This window comes from Salmo trutta, chromosome 10, assembly GCF_901001165.1.
Source record: "Salmo trutta chromosome 10, fSalTru1.1, whole genome shotgun sequence".
NCBI lineage: Eukaryota > Metazoa > Chordata > Actinopteri > Salmoniformes > Salmonidae > Salmo > Salmo trutta.
Genome location: NC_042966.1, coordinates 34753963 through 34772040, shown reverse-complemented (window position 1 = coordinate 34772040; position 18078 = coordinate 34753963). Strand labels below are relative to the sequence as shown.

The 18078-nt window shown below is 43.5% G+C and overlaps 1 protein-coding gene across 1 annotated transcript in view; it reads right to left on the bottom strand.

The window, feature by feature from the left end:
* LOC115200882 (CUB and sushi domain-containing protein 1) overlaps nt 1–18078 on the bottom strand; it is a 509589-nt gene that overhangs the window by 159975 nt on the left and 331536 nt on the right. The window contains exons 6-7 of the mRNA XM_029763998.1: nt 13506–13639; nt 12186–12272 (exon numbers count right to left, since the gene is read on the bottom strand). Coding sequence (XP_029619858.1) covers nt 12186–12272; nt 13506–13639 — 221 coding nt within the window. The remainder of the gene's footprint in view (nt 1–12185; nt 12273–13505; nt 13640–18078) is intronic.

Sequence of the window (18078 nt, the reverse complement as noted above, 5' to 3'; positions counted from 1 at the left end):
CACTGCATGTATTTAGTCCTCTGTTCCCCTCCATGTCTTTGTGTGAAATTGTTTTATGTTATGTGGGTATTTGTCACGCGCCAGACTTTTGTTCATGTTCCGTGTTATGGGCACGTTTATGTACTTATGTGCTTTCGTTTTGGACCGGAATAAAAAGTGCGCCTGTTACTACAATCTGCTCTCCTGCACCTGACTTCGCCTCCCATACACACCCGTAACAGAATTTCACACCCACCATGGAGTCAGCAGGAAAAGGTACCCCGGTTAGAGGAGTCGAGGAGCGCGTCCAGGAACATTCTGCTATGCTACATCATCTTGGTGCCATGATGGATCGCGTTGTCCAGACTATGGACCGCTGGGAGAGACAGGAAGTCTCTCCAGTGCCTAGACCAGCGCAACCGGGGTTACCTCTACCCGTCCCGTCCGGAGCCAGTCTCAGTGGGATGCGTCTCTCCCTTCCCAGGGAGTATGGTGGGATGGCAGCACAGTGCCAGGGATTCCTGTTACAACTGGACCTCTATCTGGCCACTGTGCACCCAGCTCCCTCGGGAAGGGAGAAAGTGTCTGCCCTCGTCTCATGCCTCTCGGGGAGAGCTCTGGAGTGGGCAAACGCCGTGTGGGGAGAAGGAGACGCGGCGTTGTACCACTTCGAGGAGTTCACCCGTCGCTTCAGGCTGTCTTCGACCATCTGCCCGAAGGTAGAGCGGCGGGGGAACGGCTCTTCCATTTGAGGCAGGGGACGGGGAGCGCCCAGGAATTCACCCTGGAATTCCGGACCTTGGCCGCCGGAGCAGGCTGGAACGACAGGTCCCTCATCGACCACTATTGGTGCAGCCTGCGCGAGGACGTTGGACGTGAGCTGGCCTGCAGGGATGCCACCATCTCCTTTGACCAACTGGTGGATTTGTCCATCCGGTTGGATAACCTGCTGGTCACCCGCAGACATCCAGAGGGGGCGCTGTTGGTGCCATCTTCCAGCAACCCCGCTCCGGTGCCCCTGGAGTTGGGAGGGACTGCGCGTAGGGAGGCTGGAGGAGGGGCCATCACGTGCACCATCTGTGGCCGCAAAGGGCACACTGCCGGTCGGTGCCGTGTCGGTCCCTCTGGGAGTAGAGGCAACAGGCAGGGCACTCTGGCGTCACCCCAGGTGAGTCTGCACCACACTCATCCAGAGTCCTCTGTTGACCACCTGTTTGTACCTGTTTGTTTCCCTGAGTTTCCCCCGCATTCCCAGCATAAGGCGCTCATCGATTCAGGCGCAGCTGGGAATTTTATCGACAGAGCGTTAGCCCTTAGTTTAGGGATCCCCATTATTCCTGTAGTTAGACCTTTCCCTGTTCACGCTCTGGATAGTTGACCATTAGGGTCCGGGCTAATCAGGGAAGCCACCATCTCCCTGGCCATGGAGACGCAGGGGGGTCACGAGGAGAAAATCAGTCTCTTCCTCATTGACTGTCCTGCGTTTCCCGTGGTACTAGGCCTTCCCGGGTTGGCTCATCATAACCCCACTATTTCCTGGCAACAGAGGGCTTTCACGGGGTGGTCGCGAGAGTGCTCGGGGAGGTGTGTAGGGGTTTTCGTTGGTGCTATCACGGTGGAAAGTCCAGACCAGGTCTCCACCATGCGCATCCCCCCAGAACATGCCGATTTTGGCTTTCGCCTTCTGTAAAAAGAAGGCGACTCAATTACCACCTCATCAACGGGGGAATTGTGCGATAAATCTCCTGGCAGATGCTGCGCTTCCCAGGAGTCACGTGTATCCCCTGTCACAAGCAGAGACGGTGGCTATGGAGACTAATGTCTCTGAATCCCTGCGTCAGGGGTACATTCGGTCCTCCACTTCACCCGCCTCCTCGAGTTTCTTTTTTGTGAAGAAGAAAGATGAAGGTCTACGCCCGTGCATTGACTATAGAGGTCTCAATCAAATCACGGTGAGGTACAGTTACCCGCTACCTCTTATCGCCCCAGCGATTGAGTCAATGCATGGAGCGCGCTTCTTCACGAAACTGGATCTCAGGAGTGCGTATAACCTGGTGCGTATCAGGGAGGGAGACGAGTGGAAGACAGCGTTTAGTACCACCTCAGGGCATTATGAGTACCTCGTCATGCCGTACGGGTTGATGAATGCTCCATCAGTTTTCCAATCCTTTGTAGACAAGATTTTCCTGGACCTGCACGGGCAGGGTGTAGTGGTGTATATCAACGACATTCTGATATACTCCGCTACATGCGCCGAGCATGTGTCCTTGGTGTGCAGAGTACTTGGACGACTGTTGGAGCATGACCTGTACCTCAAGGCTGAGAAATGCCTGTTCTTTTAGCAGGTCATCTCCTTCCTAGGGTAGCGCATTTCCACATCAGGGGTGGAGATGGAGAGTGACCGCATTGCAGCCGTGCGTAATTGGCCGACTCCCACCACGGTAAAGGAGGTGCAGTGATTTTTAGGGTTTGCCCATTACTACCGGAGATTTATCTGGGGTTTTGGCCAGGTGGCTGCTCCCATTACTTCACTGCTGAAGGGGGGTCCCGTACGGTTGCAGTGGTCGGCTGAGGCGGACAGGGCTTTTGGGCAGCTAAGAGCTCTGTTTACTTCGGCTCCCGTGCTGGCCCATCCGGATCACTCTTTGGCGGTCATAGTGGAGGTGGACGCGTCCGAGGCTGGGATAGGAGCCGTGCTCTCACAGCGCTCGGGTACGCCACCGAAACGCCGCCCCTGTGCTTTCTTCTCGAAGAAGCTCAGCCCGGCGGAGCATAACTATGATGTGGGGGACCGGGAGCTGTTGGCTGTGGTTAAAGCGCTTAAGGCGTGGAGACATTGGCTTGGGGGGGCTAAACACCCTTTCCTCATCTGGACTGACCCCCGCAACCTGGAGTACATCCGGGCAGCGAGGAGACTGAATCCTCGTCAGGCAAGGTGGGCCATGTTCTTTACCCATTTTGTGTTTATCCTGTCCTACAGACCAGGTTCCCAGAATATGAAGGCAGACGCACTGTCCCGGCTGTATGACACAGAGGAGTGGCCCATGGATCAGACTCCCATACTCCCGGCCTCTTGCCTGGTAGCGCTGGTCATGTGGGAGCTGGACGCAAACATTGAGCAGGCGTTGCATACAGAGCCCGCTCCCCTCCAGTGTCCCGTTGGGCGTATGTATGTTCCGTCTGCTGTCCGTGACCAGTTGATCTATTGGGCCCACACGTCACCCCCCTCTGGTCATCCGGGGATCGGTTGGACGCTGCGCTGTCTGACTGGGAAGTACTGGTGGCCCACCTTGGCTAAGGACGTGAGGGTTTATGTTTCCTCCTGCTCGGTGTTTGCCCAGTGTAAGGCTCCGAGACGCCTGACCATAGCTAAGCTACACCCCTTACCCATTCCACAACAACCATGGTCACACCTGTCGGTGGATTTTTTAACCGATCTTCCTCTTTCACAGGGAAACACTATGATCCTGGTCATTGTGGATCATTTCTCTAAGTCCTGTCGTCTCCTCCCTCTGCCCGGTCTTCCTACGGCCCTACAGACTGCGGAAGCCCTGTTTACTCACGTCTTCCGGCACTACGGGGTGCCTGAGGATATAGTGTCTGATCGGGGTCCCCGGCTCACGTCGAGAGTCTGGAAGGCGTTCATGGACCGTCTGGGGGTCTCGATCAGCCTTACCTTGGGTTTTCACCCCGAGAGTAACGGGCAGGTAGAGAGCGTCAACCAGGATGTGGGCAGGTTTCTGCGGTCCTATTGCCAGCACCGGCCGGGGGAGTGGGCGGCATTCATGCCCTGGGCCGAGATGGCGCAGAACTCGCTTCGCCACTACTCCACTAACCTCTCCCCCTTTCTGTGCGTATTGGGGTACAAGCCAGTTCTGGCGCCCTGGCATCAAGGTCAGACCGAGGCTCCTGCGGTGGACGACTGGTTCAGGCGCACGGAGGAGACATGGGAGGCAGCCCATGTTCACCTTCAGCAAGCCGCGCTTCGCCAAAAGACCAGCGCGGACCGTCACCGCAGTGAGACCCCGGTGTTCGCACCAGGGGACCGGGTCTGGCTCTCGACCCGAATCCTGCCCCTCCGCCTGCCCTGCCGGAAGCTGGGTCCGCGGTTTGTGGGGCCATTCAAAGTCCTGAGGAGGGTGAACGAGGTGTGTTACAGATTACAGCTTCCCTCTGATTACCGTATTAACCCCACGTTCCATGTGTCTCTCCTCAGGCCGGTGGTGGCTGGTCCGCTCTAGGAATCTGAGGTGCGGGAGGTTCCTCCGCCCCCTCTGGACATTGAGGGGGCCCCGGCGTACTCCGTTCGGTCCATCCTGGATTCGAGGCGTCGGGCAGGGGGCCTTCAGTACCTCGTGGAGTGGGAGGGGTATGGTCCGGAGGAGAGGTGCTGGGTCCCGGTTGCGGATGTGTTGGACCCCAAACTGCTGCGGGAGTTTCACTGTCGCCGACCGGATCGCCCTGCGCCTCGCCCTCCGGGTCGTCCCCGAGGCCGGTGTCGGCGCGCCGCTGGAGCCGCGCGTCAACGGGTCGTTCGGTGATCGACCCGTTCGGTGGCGTTCGGCGATCGACGTCACCGGCTTTCTAGCCATCGCCGCTCCATTTTTCATATTTCCATTTGTTTTGTCTTGTTCCATACACACCTGGTTTTCATTCCCTAATCACACTGCATGTATTTAGTCCTCTGTTCCCCTCCATGTCTTTGTGTGAAATTGTTTTATGTTATGTGGGTATTTGTCACGCGCCAGACTTTTGTTCATGTTCCGTGTTATGGGCACGTTTATGTACTTATGTGCTTTCGTTTTGGACCGGAATAAAAAGTGCGCCTGTTACTACAATCTGCTCTCCTGCACCTGACTTCGCCTCCCGTACACACCCGTGACATTTCCTGGTTAAATAAAGGTTTAATAGAAACATTACAAAGCAAAATGCATTGCTTCTAACAGTCTTTGACATTACCCTGGATACAACTTTTAGTCTATTCTATCCTGCAATCTAATACACATTAAGTAATGTTAACATACACTGTGTAAAAAAGTGTACAAAACATTATGAACATGACAGACTGACCAGGTAAATCTAGGTGAAAGCTATGATCCCTTATTGATGCCAATCAAATCAAATTGTATTTGTCACATGCGCCGAATACAACAGATGTAGACCTTACCGTGAAATGCTTACTTACAAGCCCTTAACCAACAATGCAGTTTTAAGAAAATCCCTAAAAAAAGTAAGAGATAATGATAACAAATAATTAAAGAGCAGCAGTAAATAACAATAGCGGTGCTATATACAGGGGGTACCGGTACAGAGTCAATGTTAATGTGCAGTGGGAACCGGTGTCGAGGTAATTCAGGTAATTATGTATATGTAGGTAGAGTTATTAAAGTTACTCTGCATAGATAATAACAGAGAGTAGCAGCAGCAATCAGCGTAGATGAAGGGGAGGAGACAGGTTAAATAATGATTTTTAAGCCTTGAGACATTTGAGACATGGATAGTGTATGTGTGCCATTCAGAGGTTGAATGGGCAAGACAAAATATTTAAGTGCCTTTGAACGGGGTATGGTATTAGGCGCCAAGCACACCAGTTTGTGTCAAGAACTACAACGCTGCTGGGTTTTTCACACTCAACAGTTTCCCGTGTGTATCAAGAATGGTCCCCCACCCAAAGGACATCCATCCAACTTGACACAACTGTGGGAAGCATTGGAGTCAACATCGGCCAGCATCCCTGTGGAATGCTTTCGACACCTTGTAGAGTCCATGCCCCAACAAACTGAGGCTTTTCTGAAGGCAAAAGGGGGTAAAACTCAATATTAGGAAAGGTCTGTTTTGTACACTCAGTGTATGTTAGCATATGCACAATTGCAAATGTACATTAGAAGGTAAGAAAATGGTCATACAATTTATAGAACAAGAGTTGGATAGGTGCATTTATCAAAAGAACAATACATTTTTTATAGTGAACTTGATTATAAGCTTTTCTTAAAGATAAATAAATGAACAGGTGGGTCAACAGCTATAGAAATAAAACAGTCTCTACAAGTAAATGTTTCATCATAACATTTGTATGGGTTGCTTTCAGATATGAAATATGTATTTCCACCTTGTGATGACAGGAGCTTTAATGATTCACTGCTCGTGGCAATATAACGAAAACAAACTGTGAAAAGGTCATGCTTCATAGCATATCCTTTTCCACCATTCCTGTGCCAGTGTGTGTTTGTGTTCTCACCTTAATTTCTGCATCATTCTGTCACATAACCTCAGTTTGTTTACGGGCCCAGAACCACATTAGGTCAGCTTACACATCATTTTAACTTGGTCACAAAAAGCTGGTGCAAAAGGCATTGGGGGAAAAAAAAGAATACTTTTTCTGTTGCCCTTTTTCCATCCATTCCTTTTGATGCACTGCACAGTAATCACAAGACTACAGAATCCTTTCATACTTTAACCAATTTATATGAGTGAACTCTCAATGTAGCGTGTGGCTTTGGTTTAAGTGACCATTACTTTCTATAAAAGATCAACATGCTACATGCGAGAAATCGTATATTGGAGGATACGTATAGATGTAGGATGTAGTAATCCTGCAGCAACAGGAAATGTGGATTATAATTAATTGTCATTTTTTGTAGGGGTTGATACATTGTTTGTTAGGGCAAATAAAGTCTGACATTTTAAAGCCTTTTTAAACCTTGAATACACTATAAGAGTGATCAAATTAAAATCATACAAGTGCATTTGAGAATGTATTAACCGTATCCCATGAAATCCAGTGCAATAATAATGCTAAAATGTTCATTTCAAGCCAAGGTCAGAGAATGTGTTAATGGGATGAGCGGCATGGACAGCCATTTCTATCCCTTTTGATCAACTGTCATGTCTTTCTGTTTGATGTTGTCTTCAAATGTCACCTCCTGTGAATCCTGATATTAGTTTTAAAAGTTCCACCATCCAATCAAAGCTTTTGTCCAGCTTACTGATGTGCTGTTTGCACCACCATTTCTGTTTCCTGTCCTGCCCAATGATAATCTTACTCCACTTTTCTGTGTTAGGACTTTGGCTTGAAAATGAAAAGGATCATGACTTTACTTTCATACTAGTTTTATTTCTTATGTTAATAAAGCTATTTTGTCGGTCAGCATGTTTTTTAGCAGGGAATTTATAACAGGGAGAACTACAACATAGCATCCATTCCTCTCACAGCCTCCCCACTTCGACACTTCTCTAGACTACTGTTATAATCAATGATGAAGCCCACATAGCTCACTTCTGCTGCGAAAGGTAAACTTCCCACTCCACCAATGGCTGCTGGACTACTATCATTCAAGATCCTCGGATTGGCTTCTTTAAGATAAATATTTGGGTACTGTCACCGATAACAAACTGAACTTTGCTGCACACACAGATACCAATTTGTAAAACCCTTGTATTTTCTGAGAGTGATTTCATTATAAATTTAACTACAGTGACTATATTTTATAGATTTTTTCATCTGTTTTAACTGTTTCCATGGCTGCCTAGTTTGGGATTTGAAGTAAACACCAATGATTGGAAAAGACTGAATATGCTTGTGATGGTATTCAGTGAGGTCATCATGATACAACAGACAGCACTCAGAAATGTTCACATACTAAAGTATCTAATACAGTATCTACTACAATATCTACGACAGTATCTACAGTATCTACTACAGTATCTACTGTATCTACTACAGTATCTACGATGGTATCTACAGAATCTACTACAGTACCTACAGTATAGTATCTACTGTAGATACAGTACCTACAACAGTATCTTCTACAGTATTACTACAGTATATTCTACACAATCTTCTTCAGTATCTACATTATCTTCTACAGTATCAACTACAGTATATTCTATAGTTTCTACAGTATCTACTACAGTATATACAGTATCTCCTATAGTATCTTATGCAGTATATACCGTCTCTTCTACAGTATCTAATTCAGTATCTATTACAGTATCTACAGTATATTCAACAGTATATTCTACAGTATCTACTACAGTATCTAAAGTATCTTCTACAGTATATTCTACAGTATCTACTACAGTATCTAAAGTATCTCCTACAGTATCTACTACAGGATTTATAGTTTCTACAGTATCTTCTACAGTCTCTACATTATCTTCTACAGTACTACAGTATCGACGATGGTATCTACAGTATCTACTACAGTACCTAAAGTATCTACTGTAGATACAGTATCTTCAACAGTATCTTCTACAGTATTTACTACAGTATCTTCTACAGTATTTTCTACAGTATCTACATTATCTTCTACAGTATCAACTACAGCATATTCTATATCTTCTACAGTATCTACTACAGTATGTACAGTATCTTCTATAGTATCTTATGCAGTATATACATTACCTTATACAGCATCTACTTCAGTATCTATTACAGTATATACAGTATATTATACAGTATGTACTACAGTGTCACCAGTATCTTCTACAGTATCTAGTACCTTATCTTCTATAGTATCTAAAGTATATCCTACAGTATCTACTACAGTATTTACAGTTTCTACAGTATCTTCTACAGTGTCTACATGATCTTCTACAGTATCTACAGTACCTACTACAGTATATACAATGTCAACTACAATATATAGTGTCTACTACAGTATCTACTACAGTATCAACAGTATATTCTACAGTATCTACAGTATCTTCTACAGTATATACTACAGTATCTACTATAGTATCTACTAAGTATCTACAGTGTCTACTACAATATATATTGTATCTACTACAGTATCTACAGTATCTTCTACAGTATTTACTACAGTATCTTCTACAGTATCTACTAAAGTATCTAGTACAGTACTACAGTATATTCTACAGTATCTACGGTATATTCTAAAGTATCTACTACAGTCTCTACAGTATCTTCTACAATATCTACAGTATCTTCTACAGTATCTACTACAGTATCTACAGTAGAATCTACAGTATCTTCTACAGTATATACTACAGTATCTACATAATCTTCTACAGTATCTACAGTATCTACTACAGTATCTACAGTATCTACTGTATGTATTACAGTATATACTACAGTAGTCAACATTATCTTCTACAGTATCTACAGTGTCTACTACAGTATGTGCTGTATCTACTACAGTATCTACATTATCTTATACAGTATCTTCTACAGTATCTACTACAGTATCTACTATAAAATCTACTATAGAATCTACAGTGTCTACTACAGTATCTACAGTATCTACTACTGTATCTACTACAGTATCTATAGTGTCTACAGTACATACTACAGTATCTATAGTATCTACTACAGAATCAACTTTGGTTTTAGTGTGTCGCAGCCGGCCGTGACCGGGAGATCCATGAGGCAGCGCACAATTGGCCCAGCATTGTCCAGTTAGGGGAGAGTTTGGCCGGCTGGGTTGTCCTTGTCCCATCGCGCTCTAATGACTCCTGTGGCGGGCTGGGCGGAATGCATGCTGACACGGTCACCAGGTGTACGGTGTTCCCTCCGACATATTGGTGCAGCTGGCTTCCGGGTTAAGCGAGCAGTGTGTCAAGAAGCAGTGTGGCTTGGCAGGGTCGTGTTTCGGAGGACACATGGCTCTCAACCTTCGCCTCTCCCGAGTCCGTAGTGGAGTTGCAGTGATGGGACAAGACTGTAACTACCAATTGGACATCACAACATTTTTGTTTATCCAGTCGGGTAAACAAACTGCTGCTTCTTTTTGTATCACATGATTTCCAATGATAAAACTGGGGGGGAAATGCAATTTCAGAATGTGGGGGGGCAGGTAGAGGTGCTTCTTTTGATCGGGAATTGGAGACCATCAAAAGGAAGGGTAATTATTAACCACACACTATTGTAGTCTCCCGCAGATAATAGCAAGATTTCGACCAGAAGGTTTTCGCCAGGACTTCAACCGTAGCCTGGCAAAGACCTTCTGGTCAAAATTCTGCAATAAACTGTGGAAGCATTTATTTCCCTTCTATATTATGTTGTTATCCTAAGCATTGGATCTAGTCTAGTTTTTAAAAGCTGGCAAACAATTTACAGAGGTGGGCAGCCAGTTTGGATCAGTATCAATTCATTCTTGGTCCAATGGGGATACCCCACACAGGCTCCACACTGTGTAGGTGGTTGGAATTTTTACCCCGTGAAAAATGAGAAGCCACCTCGGTGATCAATGTCAGACGTCTTTCCAGCCATCAGCAAAATTGACAAAAAAATCTGCCTTTTCAATGAAGATGAAAAGAATTCTGTCCAACTGAAATGTAGCTGTAGTAATTAGATGTCTTGGAGGATATTAGGAGAAGGCTGGCTATACATCCGGGATTTGGCCAGAGTGCATGATTTTACACCTCTGCTCTTTAAATAAGCACCATGGGATCTTTAATGACCACAGTGAGTCAGGACCTGAGCTTAATTCCTCATCTAAAAGCGTCTGGTGATGGTGATAATATGCATATTCATATATGAATGACCACATCAATTCTGCCTTTGCAGAATTTAGAATGTTTTAATGGCAGTTAAGAGTTACAAACTTGGTTAATAATATACCTGAGCCTATTGATGAGCCTATTGATGCTATTCAAGTATATCAAGTGGACTTGTTTCATACCCTGCAGTATGTTACCCAGCGTCACAAAATAGTGTTTTTATAATTGCTATTTGTTTATCCATCAAATCAAAGCAAATGTATTTATATAGCCCTTCTTACGTCACCTGATATTTCAAAGTACTGTACAGAAACCCAGCCTAAAACCCCAAACAGCAAGCAATGCATGTGTAGAAGCAGGATCCAGGATCTAATATCACCATATATTATACCTAAAATGTAAATTCCAGATTAGAAGTGGTGTCTCACTTTTGCAAAGTCAGCCATTTAGTAACATTAATTGCAATAGAACATGCTTTATGAAGCATAGCATGGAACAAATTATTAATACAATTTAATGTGGTGTTAAAGAGGGGGTTGTTTTCCCCATACCATTATAGATAGCATCAAGGGCATCTTTTGGAAAACACATTATGGAAATTGTGCAAACATTAAATTCTAAGCAAACATTCTAAAATGGATTATGGTATGTGTGTACATATGGATGTGTGAAAATCATCATGATCAATTATGCACAGAATTATGTGTGATAGCTACTCATGTCTAACTGATAATCAAACATATTACCACTTTTAAAAAATTCTATCAAAAAAATACTATGACCTTAATAGTATGGAGAAATTTCTTCCCTGGAAACTCAGTAGTGGTACTTGCTGCGTTTGAAATGCATTTTGGGCCACTAGCCAGTGTGAATGAAAAAAAGTTCACTGCATTTCTTGTAACAGCGTTTTGATCAAAGGTGGTTATTTGTCATGTCAAAGAGATTGTATGTGCACATACATACAGATGTAGGATCTTAATTTGATCACCCACTTTGACATTTCAGACATGATTTTCCCTGTAGGAATGCTAAGAGTACATACCAGATCAAATGGTTAATATAAGAACATTTGTGTTGTAAACTGTAGCAACCACTACAAAAATGTCCATTATTTAATAATATAATAATAACATGATAATTCACATTTCCTGTTGCTGCAGGTTAATTTTCATGCTGTAGCAAACTGGCTCAAATTAAGATCCTCTATCTGTATCCATACACACATCACATCGGGAACCACCTGATCACCATGCATACGCATACGTCAGACTGGGTGGATTTCGTGGATTTAGTATATAATAAATCTGGCAGATAAAATCTGTTAGTATACCCCCTGGGTAATGAATAGCAATTGTGCAATAGAATTATGCACATATTTACATTGATCATATAACTGTCAGTGGACCCAAACAGATGGCATGAATTTTTACACGAAGAGGGCTTGTCCAATGTATGTGGAGATCCGTAGGATGAAATATCACTCAGTTTGACTTAACTTTGCAAGAAAACCTACTTTGTTTGACTCTGTAGCTTCTGCAACAGCTAATGGGGATCTGAATAAAATACTAAATACCACATCCTAAATACTTATCGTAATTTAAAATGCTTATCATAAGTATACATTTCTGGACTGTTTGGACTGCCTGGGGAAAGAAAACACTAAGATATGCTTGATTTTATGATAGTGCGATTACAAATGTAATGTGGATAAAAACGGAACCTCGTGAGCATAAGAAAGTACTTACAAACAGCATTTTTGTGGTTTGTGTCTTTGCTTGGAAGCATTTTCACCCCTCTTGACTTTAGCTCAATGGCCTTTTTCACTGTTGGAGAGAAAAAATAGCGCACATTATAATCCATTTATGTAATTAGCATATATGATATATTATTATTATATTAATTAGCAAAACACCCTAAGAGCAAAGGCTGAAAGAAAATCTGTGTCACAATGTGCAAACACTTCTGTGAGATTCCTTGCTATGCAAGCAGCTTCCCCCTCTCTCTCTCTGTCCCTCCCTGCCTCCCCAAAATCCTTTGAAGATGGGGTTTACTGTAGAAGTTCACAAGCAGAGATGTCAAGCTGTCCTCCAGGTGATTGCAGAGGGCCAGGATGGTGCCAATGTGCCCAGGCTTCCGTGCTCTTGCAAGTTGGAATTTATTGGGATGACTCATGCACTGTAGGCAGCTCTGCAGGGTAGTCACTAGCTGGCACAGCCACAAAGTTATAAAATCTGATTTTAACCTAACCCTAACCTTAACCACACTGCTAACCTTATACCCAAACCTAACCTTAAATTTAGACCAAAAAGCAAATGTTTGTTTTTATGATTTTTTACGATGTATAGCCAATTTTGACTTTGCAGCTGGCCCATCTAGTGGAGATCGCTCAGCTCTGCCTCCAGGACAGGATTCATCCCAATAAACGTCAACCAGCCTTATTGGGTATGTGTTATTTAGTCTTTATGGATCAGCACAGGAGTCATTTTTTTTGCAGGGCAAGGGAGGGCCAGCTTGTGAATAGTGGTGGCCACACAGTCACCTAACACCACTGGGCTCAGTACCCAGCAGGCAGTGCACTGGATGCGTAGCCTGCATTTGTGTCAATTTGTACTTGGATACAACTCGGAATCTAATCTGGTAATTATGTCATGCAGGGAAGCTAATTAAACCATGAGAAAGCTGAAATAGGTTCAGTGTGAGTTATCCTCTCTCCAGTATGACTTCATCCCCTTGCCAGGTATTAATAAAATATGTATTTTAATTTTACTGGAAAATACACACAAATCCTAAATAATTGGAATATAATGTGCAGACTGGGTTTAGTTTCCCAACTCTCTTTTAGTCAGAAGTATCTTAGACTACACTTAGTGACTAAGCCTGGAGGGCCTCAAGCCGTGTTGAACTTCGTCAAAAGAAACCAGAGAAATACCTATGCATATACCTGCGAACCGTGTGCTGGCAGAATCCAGGCCAGGCCAAGATGTCATGTTTGGCTGAACTCTGGCAAAGAACTCACTGCCATGTGCACTGACGACTGCCTGCAATGGGAAGGGATCTCTCCTAGCCCTCCGACACTGACCCCTTACCTTGGTACTGGGCACTAAATCCTTTCCGTCGATGGTTGCTGTCAGATGTGAAATGTAGCCGTAGCCAATTCTTGCTGCTGATGACGGGGGAAGGTAGATTCATACCGGTCAGCCTAGAAGAAAATAAGATTCTAATTTCAACCAAGTGACCCAACACCTCCATCAAAATGAAACACATGGGCTGCTGTTAGTAACAATGGAACATATGCACTGCATGACTTCAGGAGTCATTACAGAGTGAATGAACTGGTAGGAATGCTAAGAGTACATACCAGATCAAATGGTTAATATAAGAACATTTGTGTTGTAAAATCACACACATGGTTTACTCCAGCCTGAGTTATACAATGTCATACTCAATTCAAAAGCAGTTTGTTTAATATTTTGCAGGGTTAACTTAGCTGCTCTAGCCCATTTACTTCACAGATGCCTTGAGTAATAATCACACATTTTTATATATTTTCAGAATGGCTGTATTGCTCCATTCTGCTGGTTTAAATGGTTTAACAACAAGCTAAGTGCATATCCCACAGCGTGCAACCATTTGCATTAACTTTCTGTGTATGGTTTGTGTTTGCAAGCATGGATGCTCAAATTGGAGGATTAAGAACCCTGGAGTATGAAGAACGCTGGAGGATGAAGAACGCTGGAGGATGAAGAACATTGGAGGATGAAGAACCCTGGAAGATGAAGAACCCTGAAGGATGAAGCATGGTGGAGGATGAAGAACCCTGGGGGATGAAGAACCCTGGAGTATAAAGAACCCTGGATGAAGAACCTTGGAGTATAAAGAACCCTGGAGTATAAAGAACCCTGGATGAAGAACCCTGGATGAAGAACCCTGGGGGATGAAGAACCCTGGATGAAGAACCCTGGAGGATGAAGAACCCTGGAGTATAAAGAACCCTGGATGAAGAACCCTGGGGGATGAAGAACCCTGGAGTATAAAGAACCCTGGATGAAGAACCCTGGAGGATGAAGAACCCTGGAGGATGCATTATACATCTGGGTTCTACTTTTGATTTTTTTTTCTCTGAGTTATTGTATTAGTGTAAAATAATATAATTTTCACATTTGTTGAGCACGCAATATAGCTGGGTATTTGTATTATTTATTTGATACAGTCTTTTTTGCTCATCTTTATCAAGGGTACCAATAATTTGGGAGGTGACAGTACAGTTATCTTTCAAATCAATCTTTACCGACATGCTGTGCTATCTGTATTTCTCGATCATAATGAAGTCTTTATGGGAAGCAGCTTTGGTGATGGAGTGGGTCGCTGCAGGTGAAGCAATTTAGGTAAAGTACCTCAGACCATGGACACATGATTGTTCCACCAACACCTCAGGCATTTTAGTTACACAAGTCCAGTTCAATCTCTGTTTATTTCAATAGCCTCCAAGCAACTGAAACCAATACCTGTTCATTAGCCAACTCTTAAATCTTCACAAACAGTACTAAAAACACAGTGGTTATTTCAAGTACAGCAGCAATTTCCTTTTAATTCTTGCTCCTTTTCCTTGTGCCTTGTATTGGAAGACCTTTTGCCTTATTTCTGCTCAGACTGCCTCTTCCTCTCAGCCTAGTTTTCACACTCCAATGAACAACACTGTTAAAAGAGAAATTGAGAAAAAACCCAAACACCACTCAGCAGTAATTGCTATTCGCTCACTGTCCTGTGCCAACTATGGCTGGACCTTCAAACCAAGACAATGCAAGGGAGGTTTTGTAAGAATGAAATGTATGACCTATCTATTATACAATCATTAAAATCCTTGTTTGTCAATCTATTTTACATTAGGGGGGGGCAATAGTTTATAATGGCTTTATAACCTTATAATTTGATTGAGTAGTGGTAGTTATGAGATCAGAAAACCAATGTGAAGTGGTTGCAAAGCTTAAAAGAAAAGGAGGGCTTTTATTTTATACAGTAGTTATTATATTGTTAATTCAGCTTTTATTTTATGCAGTATATTGTTAATTCAGCTTTGGAAACACAATGTATGAAAGGTCATGAGGACAAACATATCTGCACTGATGACTTTTACTAGTATTTGATGACAATGGAGAGCCTTCCACGCACATTCTACACATCGTCACATGACACAATCCCATGGATTAAATATAATAACGTTTTGATCACACTTCAAGGCACAACAATTTCTCAACTGTTGGACACTACACTCTTAGAAAAAAGGGTTCCAAAAGGGTTCTTTGGCTGTCCCCATAGAATCATCATTTTTGGTTCGAAGAACCCTTTTGGAACCCTTTTTTCTGAGTACAGCAGCACAGTACAGCAGAAATAAGGCAAAATGTCTTCCCAATACAAGGCACAAGGAAAAGGAGCAAGAATTAAAAGGAAATGTGCTGCTGTACTCTTAGAAAAAAGGATTCCAAAAGGGTTCATCGGCTGTCCCCATAGAATAATCATTTTTGGTTACAGGTAACATGGAACCCAAAAGGGTTCTACCTGGAACCAAAAAGGGTTCTTCAGAGGGTTCTTCTATGGGGACAGAAGAAGAACCCTTTTAGATTCTAGATAGCACTTTTTTTTCTAAGAGTGTACCTTACAATGGTTGTGCAAAACTTGCTGTCCATACACATTAATCAGAAATATCTGTTGTCACACATGAGGTGTCAAATGCATTCAACATCCATTATTCTGCCTGAGAGTTTATAAGACCTCGATCACCTTCAAAACTTTTTTGCCCAATAACGTGATTGGCATGACAGCTGACAAATAGAGCCATACATGGAGGGAGTTGGGTCATTGTGGCTTCTGTCAAATACAGTATGTTTCTGATGATCATATCCTAGTCTGAACTTAATTGGTTAAAAGGTGTCATGTGACATAATTTGTCGCCATGGAAGCACTTGACACATCTCCTTCATATCCATTGCTAAGTGACTAATGATGCTTCAGGGACACAATTGATACTCATACTGTATTATGTGCTGTGTAATTTTTAGTGGAACTGAGAGTGTTTTAACTGCTTTGCAGATATGAAACAAACAGAAAGTCATAATATCAGTCAAAAATATAAAATACCAGTTTAAGCTACAAAACCAAGTTTTTAAGAGGTTTTAAAATACATTTAAAAAAACATTGCTGCCTCCATTCGGGATGCACTGTTTAATTTTCAATGACTCAATATTTTGGACAAAAACAGACAAATTTAACTAAGGCTAAGAATTTATCCTCTTTTCGAGGCGAGCAACACTGAAGCATGCACGAGAGCACCAGCTGTTCTGGATGACTGTGTGATAACGCTCTTTGTAGCCGATGTGAACAAAACCTTTAAACAGGTCAACATTCACAAAGCCGCTGGGCCAGACGGATAACCAGGATGTGCACTCAAAGCATGTGCAGACCAACTGTCAAATGTCTTCACTGACATTTTCAACCTCTCCCTGACTGAGTCTGTAATACCTACATGTTTCAAGCAGACCACCATAGTCCCTGTGCCGTCGGTAGCCATGAAGTGCTTTGAAAGGCTGGTCATGGCTCACATCAACAGCATCCTCCCGGACACCCGAGACCCACTCCAATTCGCATACCGCCCCAACAGATCCACAGATGATGCAATCTCAATCGCACTCCACACTGCCCTTTCTCATCTGGACAAAAGGAACACCTAGGTGAGAATGTGGTACACTGACTACAGCTCAGTGTTCAACACCATAGTGCCCACGAAGCTCATCACTAAGCTAAGGACTCTGGGACTAAACACCTCCCTCTGCAACTGGATCCTGGACTTCCTGATGGGCCGCCCCCAGGAGGTAAGAGTAGGCAGCAACACGTCTGCCACGCTGATCCTTAACACTGGGGCCCCTCAGGAGTGTGTACTTAGTCCTCTCCTGTATTCCCTGTTCACTGCATTTGGAATAGTGAACTAAGCGCGCAAACAAAAAGGAGGTATTTGAACATAAAGATGAACTTTATCGAACAAAACAAACATTTATTGTGGAACTGGGATTCCTGGGAGTGCATTCCGATGAAGATCATCAAAGGTAAGTGAATATTTATAATGCTATTTCTGACTTTTACTGACTCCGCAACATGGCGGGTATCTGCATGGCTTGTTTTGGTGGCTGAGCGCTGTACTCAGATTATTGCATGTTGTGCTTTCACCGTAAAGCTTTTTTTAAATCTGACAGAGCGGTTGCATTAAGGAGAAGTTTATCTTTAATTCTATGCATAACACTTGTATCTTTCATCAACGTTTATGATGAGTATTTCTGTAAATTGATGCGGCTCTCTGCAAAATCACTGGATGTTTTGGAAGCAAAACATTACTGAACATAACGAGCCAATGTAAACTGAGATTTTTGGATATAAATATGAACTTTATCGAACAAAACATACATGTATTGTGTAACATGAAGTCCTATGAGTGCCATCTGATGAAGATCATCAAAGGTTAGTGATTCATTTTATCTCTATTTCTGCTTTTTGTGACTCCTCTCTTTGGCTGGAAAATGGCTGTATGTTTTTTGTGACAAGGCGCTGACCTAACATAATCGCATGGTATGCTTTCACCGTAAAGTCTTT